A 16,941-nucleotide genomic window follows, 5' to 3' on the forward strand; every position below is an offset into this window, starting at 1 on the left:
TGCGGTGAGAGTGAACACCATGGTGAGATCAAAAGAGCTGTCTGAGGCCTTCAGAAAGAAAATTGTAGCAGCTTATAAGTCTGATAAGGGATTTAAAAAGATATCGAAAGAATTTGACATTAGCCATTCCACGGTCCAGAAAATAGTGTACAAGTGGAAGACTTTCCAAACAACTGCCAACATTCCCAGGTCTGGCTGTCCAAGCAAGTTGACCCCCAGAGTAGACCGCAAGATGCTAAAAGAAGTCTCCAAAAACTCAAAAATGTCATCATGGGACCTACAGCAGGCTCTTCCTACTGTTGATGTGAAAGTGAATGCCTCTACAATCAGAAAGAGATTGCACAAATTTAACTTGCATGGGAGGTGTGCAAGGAGGAAACCTTTGCTCTCTAAGAGAAACATCAAGGCCAGACTGAAGTTTTCCAGGGAGAAAGTAGACAAACACCAGGACTTCTGGAATAGTGTTCTATGGACAGATGAGTCTAAAATTGAATTATTTGGACATCAGAAAAGAGGACATGTTTGGCGTACACCAAATACAGCATTCCAGGAAAAGAACCTCATACCAACGGTGAAGCATGGAGGGGGAAGTGTCATGTTTTGTTTAAAAAAAAAAAATCTTTCCTTATTCCTCAGCCAGAGATACATAACTTCCCTTCACATTACTTGTTCAGATATTTTGTCTTTCTCAGTTCAGGTCATCCCCAATTTGAACTCTGTGTCCCCACTGATTTTTCTTTAATCCCTTTCCACCCTCTAACCACATTCACTCCTTCCGTAGCCTCACGTATTGTCTCCTTCCCCCTCCTCTAGTTCTTCCTCTGAAAGCAGCTGTTTGTGCTAGAACCGAATCCTTTGTGCTTGCTTTGAGTCTAAAGCTCAAATGTTCCAGTACCTTCCGAGTACTGAGAGGTTGAGGCCTCCCTCCCCCACAACCCAGTGTTTCAGTATTGTTTTCTTAAGCAGTTAGCAGAGGATTTCCTTTTTGCCCCAGGTCATATCCAGTGTTCCCTCTAAGCGGGCGGGTGTTGTGAGCAAACTTTTTTCACCGTGAGCCAAAAATATCGGGCGCCAGCAAGTTATGAGCCAACTCGCCCGATTCTCCTCTCGCCGCCCTGCCATCTGCCGTACGCCTCTTCCGATTGTGCGCTGTGACGAGAAACGTGTGCGCTGCGATGTAATATTTTGTGCGCCAGCGCAGCTTAGCGGGAACACTGGTTCAAATGGTTTTATTTATTTCCCCAAATTTATTTTTGTTATACGCATTGAAAATATTTGATATTGCGTTTAAATCAAAATCTCAATAAACTTGAAACGAGTGCCCGTGAGATTGTGGGAGGGTTAAATACTCAAAACTTAGAAGTTTTTGCTACGCCAGCTTTCTGGTATCTTTACATACAGTGGCGTACCTAGCATATGTAACATCCGGGGCCCATCATTTTTTGGCACCCCCCCCCCATCTGTAAGAAAAACATGATTTTTAGTAACAAACCACACGTCACACATGAGTACCTAGGAAAAGGCAGCATCTTACATATTGCAGTGAGCAGTACATCAATACACCCATTGTAAAACTAAACAAGCCAGACCAGCACAGATCAATCCTACACCGTCAATCCTAACAGAAAACACACAGAACACAGAAAACACCTTCGCCTAGTAAGGAATATGTAATCACAAACTAACCCCTCCCTCTTTTACAAAACTGTAGTGTGGATTTTAGCTACGGAGGTAACAGCTCTGATGCTCATAAAATTCTGAGCATCAGAGCTGCTACCACCAAGGCTGGTGCTAAAAACGCTTCACAGTTTTGTAAAAGGGGGGATAAAATAAAAATACATAGACAAAGGTTAAATTGAACCAGCAAGAAGCTGGACTCTGCATACAATGCTTCACAGAAACAGTGACACATGTCTCCTAAAGCAATAAATAAATAGAAATTTTTTTCTACCTTTGTCTTCTGTGGTTTCTCCTTTCCTCATCTTCTTGTAACTCTCTTCCTTCCATCCACTGTCTGCCGTCTCTCTTCCCCTATATGGCATCTTCTCTCCTTCTATGCCCCTTCCAGAAACTGTATGCCTCCCCCTTCCATCTCTCCTTTCACCCCATTGGTCTGGCATCTCTCTCCTCGCCTTCCCTCTCCCACACCTCTCCTCATAGTCTGGTATCTCCCCTTCCCTGATTCTCTGGCATCTCTCTCCTTTCCTTTTCTTCCATCTTTCGCTCCCCCTCCATGCTCTCACATCTCCCCCTTCCTTTTCCCTTAGACTGGCATACCTTCCTCCTACGCTCCAAGCCCTGGCATCTCCTTTAATTCCCTCCCTCATCTTCCTTCTCCCTCCAGCTGGGTACCGCAACACTCTTCCCTGCAGCTCTGCACTTCCCCACAATTGCCATGCTTCGGTTCCTCTTCTTCCTTCCTTCCTCCCCCCCCCCCCGCGGGACCCTGCGGCACCATCAACTCTTACTCCCTCTAATGTCGGCCCTGCAGCTCCAGACTTCCTCGCACCTTCTCCCCTCCCCCTTTGGATCGCTATTATTTTAAATGTTATAGCCGCGGAGCTGTATCCATCAGTGGAGATGTCTAACCTCGGCCTGCCCCGGAACTCTTACTGCAGCAGCCGCCCGTCTAGGCAGGAACAGGAAGTCACTGTTGCAGTAAGAGTTCCGGGGCAGGCCGAGGTTAGACATCTCCACTGATGGATACAGCTCCGCGGCTATAACATTTAAAATAATAGCGATCCAAAGGGGGAGGGGAGAAGGTGCGAGGAAGTCTGGAGCTGCAGGGCCGACATTAGAGGGAGTAAGAGTTGATGGTGCCGCAGGGTCCCGCGGGGGGGGAGGAAGGAAGGAAGAAGAAGAACCGAAGCATGGCAATTGTGGGGAAGTGCAATCCCCCCAATGCGTCCCCTTACCTTACCTCCCCTTACCTTTGCGACGCGTGTGTGCGCTGTGAAGAGAAACTTGTGCGCTGCGATGTAATATTTTGTGCGCGAGCGCAGGCCAGCGCAGCTTAGCGGGAACATTGGATATCTCAGCTTTGCCTCCCCCCCCCAGTGGCTCCCACAGCACTCGTGGCCTAGTGCACCTGGACAAAGATTGGAGCAGCATTTCCCTATGATTTCTGCAGTTAGGACAGCTGTCATATTTCCACAATGTCATCTGTCAGCCTTGAACCCTCATATACTTTATTCTTTGTATAATGTAGGACCACCTGTTTTGCAGGTTAACACTTGTGTAGATCTTATGTAATTCTTTCTAGATAAGCACCAGTTGAACATTTGTCACTACTTCGTTAACTTCTTGTGATACTCCTGGGCTGGGACGTCCGTGTACAGTACGTACAAGCTCTTGTGTGTATTATTCCATACTGGCAGGGAAAGAAATCCCTCATCTACCTCACTGATTGCCACCCTTTCTCCACAAGGACAAATGAAGGCTGATAAAGAGCATAAGGCCTACCCAATTTGCTCATCCATGCCACCCTTAAAGATCCTATGTATTTGTCTCAACCTTTCTTGAATTCAGGTATAGTTTTTGTTTCAACCACCCTTTCTGTGAAGAAGTATTTCCTCCGTTTATCTCTGAGTCTCTCCCTTTGTCTTCCATGAACTCTTTTATTCTTTTATTGGGTAGAGTGAGATTCTAGGCCTTATCTTGCTATACTTCTACTGGGTATTATTAGTTACATTACATCATCTATTATTTCTATTCCGCCCTTTCCAGTTATGGTTCAGGGCAGTTCACAGAATAAGAAGCTGGATACATTCAAAAACCATATATCTGAGCCAAAGTTCAATCACTTAGAAAGCGCATGTTTCCTGAACAACATCGTCTTAATAGCAGAACGGAAGATACTATCCTTCATTATCTTGGAATGCGTACTGGTAGTGTATTCCATAACTTTGGTGTCCAATATGAAAAACAGTTCACTTTTACACTACTAGTTTCAGTCTATTCCAACTTTCGTGATTAGAAAAAAAATATCTTAATTAATCTTGTCGTGTATGATGGAGGCTAGACTTCTATTGGCAACCAACCAAGCTTAATATAACATGGTGTAATCCTATCATATCTACCGAGAAAACAGATCAACCAAATTGTTGTATTCTGTATCGTTTTCAACTTCCTTAGTAACTTATTAGAGCAGCCCAGATACACTACATTACAGTAACCCAACTTGGACAATACCAACACCTGAACAATAATTAAGTAAGAATTAACAGTAAGAAGTATTTCCTAACCACCAAATGTTTACGCATAATCCAAAAACAGTTTTTCACAAGATTATTCACCTGAAGGATCATAGAAGGATTTGGGTCTATTAGAATAACTCAAATTATTTATCTGAAAAGAAATTTCAGATATATTATCTTGTCCATTCCTAATCATCAGAAATGTGTTTTTTTCATTGTTTAATTTCAAACATTGCCTAATCATCTAATTAGAAACAAACAGTCTTCAACTTCAGGTCTAATCTCAGTTATATCAGAAAGGATAGGAATTATTACTGTAATAGAAACATAGAAATAGACGGCAGATAAGGGCCACGGCCCATCTAGTCTGCCCACCCCAATGACCCTCCCCTACCTTTCTCTGTGAATAGATCCCACGTGTCTATCCCATTTGGCCTTAAAATCAGGCACGCTGCTGGCCTCAATCACCTGAAGTGGAAGATTATTCCAGTGATCAACCACCCTTTCAGTGAAAAAGAATTTCCTGGTGTCCCCATGCAGTTTCCCGCCCCTGATTTTCCAAGGATGCCCCCTTGTTGCCGCGGGACCCTTGAAAAAGAAGATATCTTCTTCCACCTCGATGCGGCCCGTGAGATACTTGAATGTCTCGATCATGTCACCCCTCTCTCTACGTTCCTCGAGTGAGTACAGCTGCAACTTATCCAGCCGTTCCTTGTACGGGAGATCCTTGAGTCCCGAGACCATCCGGGTGGCCGTTCTCTGGACCAACTCCAGTCTCAGCACATCCTTACGGTATATATGAAGGTTTGAAAACCTGATTTTTCAGCATATAACCCAAGAAGTGCATGAAAGCAGAATAGGAGATAGAGTGAAGTTGGCCTGACATCATTTCTTTCATCTTTACTGGATCAGAACAGCATGTAAGAAAACCACTGAACCAAGTCAAGACGTTTCCTGTCAATTTGGTTAGTAATAATCTATGATCAACCACATCAAATGAGCTAGAAAGCCAAACTGCATGATGAAAACATTTTGTCCTGCATTCATTATAGATCAAACATCTGAAAGTAAAGTACATTACAAAGTCTCTGTGCTGAAATTTGCACAAAATTCTGACTTACAACTGTGCACTTCCTAGTGGAGGAGGGGTGATGTTAAAGGATCCTCAATTTGAAGCATTGACCCTAAAGATTAAGGTGACAGCCGCATCTTCCTTTGTCACACTCGCCTGTCTCAGGCCTCAGACCCAATAGAGAAAAGATCCCCAAATGCTCCTCTATGGGGTGAATTATATTGTGGTTGCTCTGTATGATTTTATCAGAGTTATGAACAAGGTCTCAGCCTACGCTATCTCCGCCCGACAGATGCTCTGGATTAGGCAGTGGACAGGAGATGCTACCTCTAAAGCTAGCTAAGCAGGCTTCCCTTTCATGGGCAGATGCTCTTTGGCAAGGGCCTAGATGACTTGATGACCAGTGTGATGGACCATTGCCCCAGGACCTTACTAGACAGCAAGCCCCAGACAGCCCATTTGGGTAAGGGCAATTTTCTTTTTCAAATCTTTATTGAATTTTCATATCTTACAAAAAAGTGCAACATGTCTGATCATAAACAATTAAGCACTTATAAACATTCAGATACCTTACATCAATACCCAGAAATACCCCCCTCCCCTCCCAACCATCAAAGAAAAGAACAAGGAATCCTATAAAGATATACCCTCCCACCCCTGGATATGCAAGTACTACAACAGTTCTATAATGGACCCCACACTAATTTGAATATTTTTGTGTTCAAGCATTCATTTTTTTTCATATTTATACACTAAACATAGATTTGCCCACCAGAAAGTGAAATGAAGTGAAATTTTCAATGCTCCCAAAGATTTTGTACATATATGGGAGGACAAACGATGCAAAGGCCCTTTGAAGGTTTACATCAGAGTTTCAGCAGGGGCAGAAGACAGCAAGCCTCGGGAGCTTGCCCTTCACCAGTGATGCCAGGCCAAGCTCTCCCAGATAGGGGGCAAACTGTCAGCCTTTTGGTCAGTCTGATCTCAGGTTGGCACAGACCACTGGGTTCTGGATGTAATCTGGGAGAGGTACAAAATCGAGTTCTGTGCCCCCTGCCAGACCACTTTTTAACTTCTCCAGCTGGCTGGCTGGAGAGAGCCCTCAAATTTCAGGCTATGGTAAAAAGGCTACTGGCTCTTTGGACCAAAGAGCTGGTCCCGGTCACAGACTTGGGCTTGGGCAGATACTCCATATACTTCATCATGCCAAAGAAAGGCTCAGCTCTGAAGACCTCATGAAGACCATTTGGTCAGTCATAGCGGCAGTGGTGCCGGGGAAATTTCTCACCTCCCTCGATCTGACGGAAGCCTATCTTCACATTCCCATTTTCCCAGCCCACAGGAAGTACTTGTGATTTCATATGCTGAAACAGCATTTCCAGTTTTCCGTGCTCCCCTTCAGTCTGGCTACGGCATCTCGCAACTTTACCAAGGTGATAGTGGTAGCAACGCACCTCCACAGAGCAAGGATTCAGGTACACCCATATTTGGATGATTTGCTCAGCAGTGCTCTGTCTAAGGAGGAAGGCAAACTGGCGGTTTTGAGAGTGGTGCAATTCCTCCAGGACTTGGGCTGGATAGTCAACCTCAAGAAGAGTCAGCTGGAACCGACTCAGCTCCTGGAGTAACTGGGAGTCTTGTTCGACACAGCCTTGAGCCAAGTGTTTCTTCCAGAGCTATACAAACTGAAGCTCCAGAAGCAGATTTTGGAGGTGGTCCAGAGACCAGCTCCAACAGTGTGGCATTATCTGCAGGTCCTGGGATGAAGGGCAGCAATCATAGAGGTGATTCCTTGGGCCAGAGAATACATGAGACTTAAGTACATAAGTACATAAGTAGTCGCCTCCGCCGGGGCAGACCAGAGGTCCATCCTGCCCAGCGGTCCGCTCACGCGGTGGCCCATCAGGCATATTGCCTGAGCAGCAGTCCCTGACTAATTTTATGCCTACCTCTACACTTATCTCTAAACCTTCCACTGCTCTTATCTGTACCCCTCAATCCCTTTGTCCTCCAGGAACTTATCCAGGTCTTCCTTGAAACCCTGTACTGTGCTATTTCCTATCACGGCTTCAGGAAGGGTGTTCCATGTGTCCACCACCCTCTGTGTGAAAAAGAATTTCCTTGCGTTTGTTCTAAACCTGTCCCCCTTCAATTTCATCGAGTGACTCCTTGTTCTTGTGGTTTCTTTCAAATTGAAAAATCTGTCCATGTCAACCTTTTCGATGCCCCTCAGGATCTTGAAGGTCTCTATCATATCTCCTCTGAGTCTCTGCTTCTCCAGGGAGAACAGCCCCAGCCTCTTCAGTCTGTCAGTGTATGTAAGGTTTTCCATACCCTTAATCAGTTTAGTTGCTCTTCTCTGGACTCCCTCAAGCATTGCCATGTCCTTTTTGAGGTACGGTGACCAGTACTGTACACAGTATTCCAGATGCGGGCGCACCATAGCCCGGTACAGTGGCAGGATGACTTCCTTCGTTCTGGTCGAGATACCCTTCTTAATGATACCTAACATTTGGTTTGCTTTCCTCGAGGCTGTGGCGCACTGTGCCGATGCCTTCAATGTCGTGTCTACCATCACTCCCAGGTCTCTTTCCAGCTTACTGACCCCTAGGTTGATCCCCCCATTTTGTAAGTGAACATCGGGTTCCTTCTCCCTATATGCATGACCTTGCATTTCCCCACGTTGAAGCTCATTTGCCACTTTTTCGCCCATTCTTCCAGTGTCGTAAGATCCCTTTGGAGATCCTTGCAATCTACCGTGGTTTCAACCTTGCTGAATAGTTTGGTGTCATCTGCGAATTTGATGACCTCACATTTTGTTCCCGCCTCCAGGTCGTCGATGAATATGTTAAACAGGAGCGGTCCCAGCACTGACCCTTGAGGAACCCCGCTCGTGACCCCTTGCCAGTCTGAGTAGTGGCCCTTTACACCAACCCTCTGCTTCCTGTCTGACAGCCAGTTTTTGATCCATCGGTGGACCTCCCCTCGCACCCCGTGATTCCATAGTTTCCTGAGCAACCGCTCATGTGGTACCTTATCGAAGGCTTTCTGGAAGTCTAGGTAAATTATGTCTATGGGTTCACCTTTGTCCACCTGGCTATTTACCCCCTCAAAGAAGTACAACAAGTTTGTGAGGCACGACCTACCCTTGCAGAACACATGCTGGCTCGACCTTAGCTGTCCATTTTTTTCGATATGATCACAGATGCCGTCCTTCTCCAAGACTCTCTCCTCTCTCGCTGGTCCCCTCAGTTAGACTCGCTACATCAGCTGCTCCCCTTGCTACCGACAGCAAAGGAGGGGTAGAACAAAGAACAGACCAAATGAGTATATGAAGCAAAAAGTGAACAGCAGCCTGCAGTGGTGGCAGAGATCAGCTACCCTTTCCTGGGGCATTCCTCTTTGCATCTCTTCCTGGGAGATATCGATGACCGATGCCAGCCTTTATGGTTGGGGGGGGAGTCACTGCTATGGAACCTAGTCCAGGGGCGTTGAACTCCGGCTTAGCAGAAGTAGTCCATAAATCACCTGAAACTCAGCCATTTGTAGAGTACATCAGGCACTAGAGAAGTCTCTGGAAGGCAAGGCTTCTCAGACAATGCCACAATGGTAATAGATGTCAACAGGGAAGGAGGCACCAGAAGCTCAATTCATCTTCCAATGGGCAGAAGCTCACTTGTAGACTCTCTCAGGAGTGGAAAATGTGCAGGCTGACTTTCTCAGTCAGCAGACTCTTGATCCACAGGTGTTCTGCGCCATAGTTTTGCAGTGGGGGCCTCCAAAGATGGATCTGATGGCCTCAGCAGTGAACACCAAGATGCCTAATTTTTACAGCCGAAGATACAAGCTCAGAAGCGGGGGGTTGGTTGGATACATTAGTCCAACCGTGGCCGGAGAACAAGCTCTTGTACGTGTTCCCCTGTGGTCTATGCTCAGTTGCGTCATTCTCAGGATTGTGATCCATTCTGGCTTGGTAGTCCTAGTGGCTCCTGATTGGCCTCACAGACCATGATATGCAGACCTAGTCTGTCTCTAGAGGGACGATGACCTTAGACTGCTGGTTCAAGTGGATCTTCTCACTCAGCAAAGTGACCGGTTCCTATCAAGAATCCAGAATACTTTGGGCTTACAGCAAAGCTCTTGAGCGGGCAACCCTGACAAGCAAAGGTTATTCGGATGTGGTTACCATGTTGCTCAGAGTTAAGAAGTCATCCACGGTGGCAGCTTATGCTAAGGTCTGGAAGTCCTTTCAGTGCTGTTTTGCAGTGAAGGATGTAGAGCCCTTGTGGGTTCCGATTTTGGGGTTTGCTGCCTCTTGGGTGGAGATTAGGGCTGTCTAGCCTGAGGAGATTTGTAGAGTGGCTACATGGTCTACCCTTCATACCTTTACCAGGTTCTATAGGGTGGATGCAACAGCCAAGTAATGACGCTGCTTTTGGGTCCTCCGTTTTGAAGACAGGCTCAGCAGGCCCACCCTAGATTCTGGGGGCTGCTTTGGTATGTCCTTAGCCAGGACCAATAGACACATTGCACTAGAAAGAAAAAGTAGGCTCTTACCTCAGTAATCTTCTTTCATGTAGATGTCCAGTGGTCTTGAAGCCCCGCCCTGTGTATGGGCTTTGCTTGCTTTCTGCTTTAGGATTAGTCTGAATTTGAAGAATTATCTGTCTCTGAGAGGAGCTGAGAGGATATAAAAAAAGAAAGAAGATGATGGCATAGGTAAATCCTCATGACCATACAGTCTGGCTTCAGTCTCTATTTGATAGCAGATCATACAAATAACTGCAAGCTCTACACATAATTAATGCTAGTTACACAGGTTTGGATTTTATAATGTTATTTCCTATATTTTTTACACAGCAGAACAGAATTGTAGTGTCGAGGATTTTCCCCATTTTCCTCCTTCTTGTTATGTCTTTTATTACAGTGCTACTTAATTGCTTTTGTACGAACTGAGGAGGCAGGAGCAGCTCCCTGGGAAGGTGATTGACAGTTTTCTGCAAGCAACTTGCTAGTTCAGAAACAAGACCCTAGCGTTCAGGACCACTAGACACATTTACAAAAAAGAAGATTACCGAGATAAGATCCTAATCTTTCTATTCCTCCTGCAGCATCACAGAGTATGCCCAGTCTCAGGCTTTACCTTCACATCCTGGTAACTAAGGATCCTGTGGGTTTAAACCAGCCTTCCTTGAATGATTTGCCACACCATCTCTGGGAGCTGCTCATGTGAATAATATTACTATTTAACTGAAAATGTATTGTCTTTTAGTGTGCTTTGTGTAATGCAGTAGAACTTAATTTTGGCTGGAAAAGGTTCATGTACCTTTCAGATATTTCACCTCTTCTTTTTGTCATTCCTAGGGTTCCGGAGGCTCTGTCTGGATGACCTTCGTAAGGCACACATTGTGAAGGACGTACAACAATACATTTTGTGCCGTTTAGATCAGGAGATGACCTTGCGCCAACATCTGACCCGTGAAACGGCTGAAATGCTCAACCAGCTGCACATCAAAAGCAATGGCTGCTTCCTGTATCTGGAGCGTGTACTCGACGGCGTTTCAGAGAACTTCATCGTGCTGCGAGAGATCCGGGACATCCCTGGTACCCTCAATGGCCTCTATTTGTGGCTCTGTCAACGACTTTTCACTAGGAAGCAGTTTGCCAGAGTCCAGCCCCTGCTCAATATTTTGCTGGCAGCCTATCAGCCTTTAACAGTGGAAGAGCTCTTCAGAGCTTTATGGACAAGGAACATGAACCCATCTGCCTGGGGCGATTTCCAGCGCAAATTAGAGTCGCTCTCAAAACTCTTGGTGGATGGGCCCAACCACACCAAACTTCTCTTCCACCACAGTTTTGCAGACTGGCTGTTAGACGTGAAATACTGTACTCAGAAGTACCTGTGTAATGCCGCCGAGGGCCACGGCATGTTGGCCATGAGCCTTAGCTCCAGAGCCCAGGAACTGCAACCCACAGAAGTTCATCAGTATGCCCAGCATCTCCTGCACTCCAACCTTCAGCTGGACCTCTGCCACTTTGCACTCTGGATGGTGTGGAGTGGGGCACCTGTGGCAGGCTGCTTGTCACTGGACCTCCCTGTGGAGCAGGAGGCTCTCCAGTTACTGGTTAAAGCTGGAGCCTGTATCACTAATCAGGATGCTGACACTTCCTGTAGCTTCTTCCAGCGGGCCCTGGAGAGGGAGGATTCCATCCGTATGCTTCTGGAGAACGGGGCCAGCATAAGCCAGAAGGATTCCAATGGTAGGACACTGCTGGCCGGTGCAGCTCACAGTGGTAACTTGGAGGTGATGACGCTGCTGATCTCTCGAGGTGCTGACATTGAGGAGCAGGACAACAGCGGTCAAACACCTCTTACTTTGGCAGCCAGGCAGGGCCACAACAAAGTACTGCACTGCTTAATAGCTCATGAGGCCAACGTCAACCACTCTGACCTGGAAGGCTGGACAGCTCTGCGCTCTGCCGCTTGGGGTGGGCACTCTGAGGCTGTAGTCGCCTTGCTGCGGGCAGGGGCAGATGTGGACAGCACTGATGCTGATAATCGGACAGCCCTGCGTGCAGCTGCCTGGGGGGGCCATGAGGACATCGTCCTCACCTTGCTGCAGCATGGGGCAGAGGTCAATAAAGTGGACACAGAAGGGAGGACTGCCCTGATCGCAGCAGCATATATGGGCCACCGGGAGATTGTAGAACTCCTGTTGGCTCATGAAGCAGACATCAACCACAAGGACATGGATGGACGAACTGCACTGTCTGTGGCTGCCCTCTGTGTTCCAGCTAGCCAAGGATATGCAGATGTGGTCAGCCTCCTCTTGGAGCATGGAGCTGAAGTGGGTCACCGGGACCAGGATGGAATGACCCCTCTCTTGGTTGCTGCCTATGAAGGTCATGCTGATGTGGTAGACCTTTTGTTGGAAGGAGGGGCAGATGTGGATGATGCCGATGCCACAGGAAGGACTCCTCTGTTGGCAGCAGCCTCAATGGGCCACACATCTGTAGTAAACACCCTGCTTTTCTGGGGAGCAGCAGTGGACACCATCGACAGTGAGGGCAGGACAGTGCTGAGTATTGCTGCAGCACAAGGCAATGAAAGCGTGGTGCAGACGCTACTAGACCGTGGCTTAGACGAGAATCACCGGGATGACATGGGCTGGACCCCTCTCCATATGGCAGCCTTTGAGGGCCACATCATCGTCTGCCGGGCCCTGGTTAAGCAAGGTGCAAGGGTAACCGAGATGGACAATGATGGTCGAATCCCATTGATCCTGGCTGCTCAGGAGGGGCACAGTGACTGTGTGAAACTTCTCCTGGACAGTAAGTCACCCATTGATGCCAGGGGTTATGATGGAAGGAGTGCTCTGTGTGTGGCTGCCTTAGAAGGTCATAAAACTCTGGCAGAACTCCTGCTTAGGAAAGGAGCAGATGTTAACCTGAGAGATTCAGATGGGCGGCCAATGACCTACCTACTTGTGCTGGAGAATCTAATGGAAATGGTTGAGCTGCTGCTAGAGAATGGAGCAAATCTGGAAACCCGAGACCCTGATGGGCGGACAGCGCTCCATGTGTCCTGCTGGCAAGGCTACATGCAGATGGTCAGACTGTTAGTGCGCTATGGTGCAGATGTCAGCGCACTGGATCACGAGCGCCGCTCTGCCTTGCACTCAGCAGCTTGGCAGGGTCACCCCATGGTAGTAGAGTTCCTCATTGAGTGTGGAGCCAATGTGGACCACCAATGCAACCAGGGAGCCACCAGTTTGTGTATTGCTGCCCAGGAGGGTCACACAGAAGTGGTCAGGATGCTTTTGGAGAAGGGAGCTGACCCTGTACATGCAGATCAATACGGGCGCATGCCAATGAGAGTGGCAGCTAAGCATGGCCACATGAGAATCATGAAACTACTGGAGAGGTATGGTGCACCAGCTTACAATGGCCCTCTACCTAATCAACAGACATCGACTGTGAAGACCCAGTCTTCAGTGAGAACCTCCAACAGTTCTGGAAGCCCATCTACCTTGGGTGGGGAGGTGCCAACAAGCTCTGACAAGAAACCTCCACCCAGCAGTTCACCATCAATGTCCCCAGAATCCACCGTGGACAGGTGCAAGTCTCTAGTATCTGAGAACTCTGTGAAAAGCTCTCAAAGTTCATCCATTCTGACCTCATCTACCTACCACTCCCTGGCCACTGCACAGACTGTTCCAGTGGATAGCCTGAACTTCACGCAGCAAATCCAGCAGCACTCCCTACCGCGCAGCCTCCATTCTGTTGTCTCACCAGGCTCCACCCTGAGAAGCTGCAAAGCTAAAACCAGCCCCCAGAGCACAGTCTCTGAATCCCTCAGTCCTAAATCACTCCAGAATCCATCAGTGTCCAGCTCAGGGTTGAGCCAAAGCATTGGTGAGAGCCCGAGGATGAGGAAAGGGCCACCCACACCTGTGAAGATGGGTTTAGCTAGTGTTCCAGAGAAGTACCCCAAAACAGATAGTCCAGGAAGAGTATCTGCAGAGAAATGGTCTTCTGTCATGAACTCATTAGGGGTGACACAGGTCTGCCAGTACAGGGACATTCTCACGAACTACCCCAGCTGTGGCTCACCAGATCATGAGATGAAGCGAAATGGAATTCTGACTAATCCAAAATACAGCTCAGGAGGGAGCCCCTCCTTCTCTCCACAAAAGCTGAGCAGCTCTGGTGTCTTGAAGAGTCCTGGTCCAGAGCCCCTAATCTCCATCACCACGCTGGACCCACAACTGAACTTAAAGCAAGCCATCAAGCTGCAGTTTGAGGGCCCCACCTCTGGTTTCAGCTACAAGAAAGAGACGCCTTTGTGAAGGTATAGAATTTAATGTTGCCTTTTTCCTACAGAGATTTATAATGCCTCTTCCTTACAAACACCATCCCACAGCTGGTGTTCCCAGATCACCATCTGTGAAGGAGCCTCAGCTTTATTGCTGAATTTTGCTAGAGAGGTGATAGGGTGACTTACAGTCACTATGACTGGAAATAGTCCTTATCCACCTGTTGCCCCAATCCCTGCATTATTCCCCGCCCGCTGGCAGGGGGGAGTCAGTGTCTCACCAGCTGATCCCACCTCCTCTGTTGGCTTTCCTCTACAGTCAGAACTGCTCAGGGTCACAACACTGCACAAATGGAGGTAATCCCAACATCAGAAGGAAAGATGGGGGATGAGGGTGGTAGGGAAGGGAAGGTGATGATGGAGGCAGTGGGAGGATCAGAGGAGGAGGGAAGGAAAGATGGTATAGGACAAGAAAGGGAACCCAGTTTCTGCAGAGCCACAGGAGGAAAAAAGGTTGAGAACCACAGCTTTAAACTGACCCATCTCACAGCCTCTTATGCTGCCCCCCTCCCTTTTAACCAATATCCTACAAACACATTATTCAGCCCCTCCAACAACACATTATATGGCCCCTCCCTTACAGCCACCTCCAACAACATATTATATGGCCCCTCCCTTAGCCCCCTCCCACAACCCATTATGCGGCCCCTCCCTTACAGCCCACTCTCACAACACATTATATGGCCCTCCCTTAACGCCCCTCTCACTTATACTACCCCCCTTACAGCCCCCAACAATACATTATACGGCCCCTCCCACAACACATTATACAGCCCCTCCCTTACAGCCCCCTCCAACAACATATATGGCCCCTCCCTTACAACCCATTATATGGCCCCTCCCTTAACGCCCCTCTCACATCATATTATACTGCCCCCCCTTACAGCCGCCTCCAACAATACATTATACGGCCCTCCCACAGCACATTATACAGCCCCTCCCTTACAGCCCCCTCCAACAACTTATTATATGGCTCTTCCCTTAGCCCCCTCCCATAACACATACGGCCCCTCCCTTAACAGCCCCCTCCCACAACCCATTCTACGGCTCTTCCTTACAACCCCTAGCTCACAACCTATCCTACAGCCTCTCCTACAAACTCAACCCGACCCTGCCCTGAAGTTTCTGTTCACTGATCCATTTAAGACTCTGCTCAGAAGCTGTTGCTGCCACAGGTGTGCAATGCTGTTCTTTTTCTCTTTTCCAGGTGAGGGGCTAATCAGCTGAATAGTAAATCTCACAAGGGCCACTCCCTCACAGCACACAGGAGCAAGGAGGGCATCTCACAGAGCTGTGATAGCCGCTTCGAGGATCTGTAGCTGGCTTCTGTGGCCAGGCGCTGAAGCAGGAAGCCTGGGAGTGCCGCAGGGGTGGAAAACAAGGATGATGGTGAAAACAAGGTTGACACAGGGTGGCATTGGCCTGAAGACTGGGGCAGGCGCTGTCTAACCTGCAATTCACTTACCCCCTGACCCATCCTGGAGTCTCTTTGCCTTCCAGAGCCTGCTGCCATGGCAGCGGCCGAATGATCACTTTGCAGGATTTTTTTTAGACTTCTGTGGCCTTTCTCTGCATCTCACAAACTCTTGCAATCTTGTCATATTTTTGGAGGGGGAATGGGGTTTGATGCATTTATTTATTTTGTAATATTGGGGAGGAGGGAGGCATAGTTGGTGCACATGAGGTTTTCCAGGAATTGGTTGGTAGAGAAAAGGGCCCAGCAAATATCCCCTGACCATCTGCTTTGGGGCCCTGAAACATGCCTTAAATAACAGGAGCTGCAGAGAACAGGAGACAGCTGTAGGTTCTCTTAGGCTTCCCTGGTTGTTGCAGTTCTCCGGGTCTCACTGATGGCTGTATCATCAGTTCTTCCTAGCCAGACATGGCGAGACCCAGAGAACTGCAACGGTCAGGAGACAGCTGGTCACACGGGTTTATTGCAATGCACGGAGGAAGCGTACAGCCTGACAAAATGCCTCGTACCCTTAGAGCTCCTTGAAGCCTGTCTCTGGGTTTCTCACCTGTAGCTTTCTGTCTCGGTTTGTTGGCATCTCTTAAGCTCAAGAATTGTAGAAGGAGCTGGGAAAAAGGCCCCAATATTATAGAGTCCCAGCCACATTGTATTCTGCCTCAGGACTATGCAATCTCCTTTTGGGCTTTGATCTGCCTTTCAGTGGTTACAATCAAAGTGTTTTACGTATTATATACAGGTCCTTATTTTGTACCTGGGACAATGGAGGATCAGGTGACTTGCCCAGAGTCACAAGGAGTTCTAGTTCCTTGGTAGAGAATGACACGGGGACAAATTTTTCCCCATCCCGTCCCTGCAAGTTTTGTCGTCGTCCCTGTCTCTGCCCCATTTCCTGTAAGCTCTGCCTTAACCACACAAGCCTTGAACGCTTATGATTTTAAAGTGTTTGAGGCTTGTGCAGACGAGGACGGAGCTTGAGAGACAAGAAAAGAATTTGTGGGGACGGGATGGGAAAAAATTTGTCCCCGTGTCATTCTCTATTCCTCAAGCCAGTGCTCTAACCACGACGGCTACTCCTCCATTCCGCTTTTCAAGGGGGGGGACTTCAAAGAGCAACTTCTGTTGTGTTCAACTGTTTACAGCTCGCAGAAGAGAGATTTGTACTTGTTCAGTGTCGCCCACCACCGCCACAACCTCTTAGACCTTTTCAAGATTATGGAGCATCACTGCTGTCTCTCCTTTTGAAAGGTGCCTGTGGGGGTGGGGGGGAGGGCATGTGGACCACAGGGGTTATTTGTGGGGTTGAGGGTGGATCTATTTGAGCACC

At 47.9% G+C, this 16,941-nt stretch overlaps 1 protein-coding gene across 4 annotated transcripts in view; it reads left to right on the forward strand.

Moving 5' to 3' along the window:
• The window catches only part of LOC117363060 (ankyrin repeat domain-containing protein 50-like), a 70,268-nt gene extending 53,806 nt beyond the window's left edge, over positions 1-16,462 (forward strand). For all 4 annotated transcript variants that reach the window (XM_033950274.1, XM_033950275.1, XM_033950276.1 and 1 more), the window contains exons 5-6: positions 10,633-14,119; positions 15,351-16,462. In XM_033950274.1, the coding sequence (XP_033806165.1) occupies positions 10,633-14,117 (3,485 nt within the window). In that variant the 3' untranslated portion in view covers positions 14,118-14,119; positions 15,351-16,462. The remainder of the gene's footprint in view (positions 1-10,632; positions 14,120-15,350) is intronic.
• The last annotated feature ends 479 nt before the right edge of the window (positions 16,463-16,941 follow it).

This window comes from Geotrypetes seraphini, chromosome 6 (genome assembly GCF_902459505.1).
Source record: "Geotrypetes seraphini chromosome 6, aGeoSer1.1, whole genome shotgun sequence".
Classification (NCBI taxonomy): domain Eukaryota; kingdom Metazoa; phylum Chordata; class Amphibia; order Gymnophiona; family Dermophiidae; genus Geotrypetes; species Geotrypetes seraphini.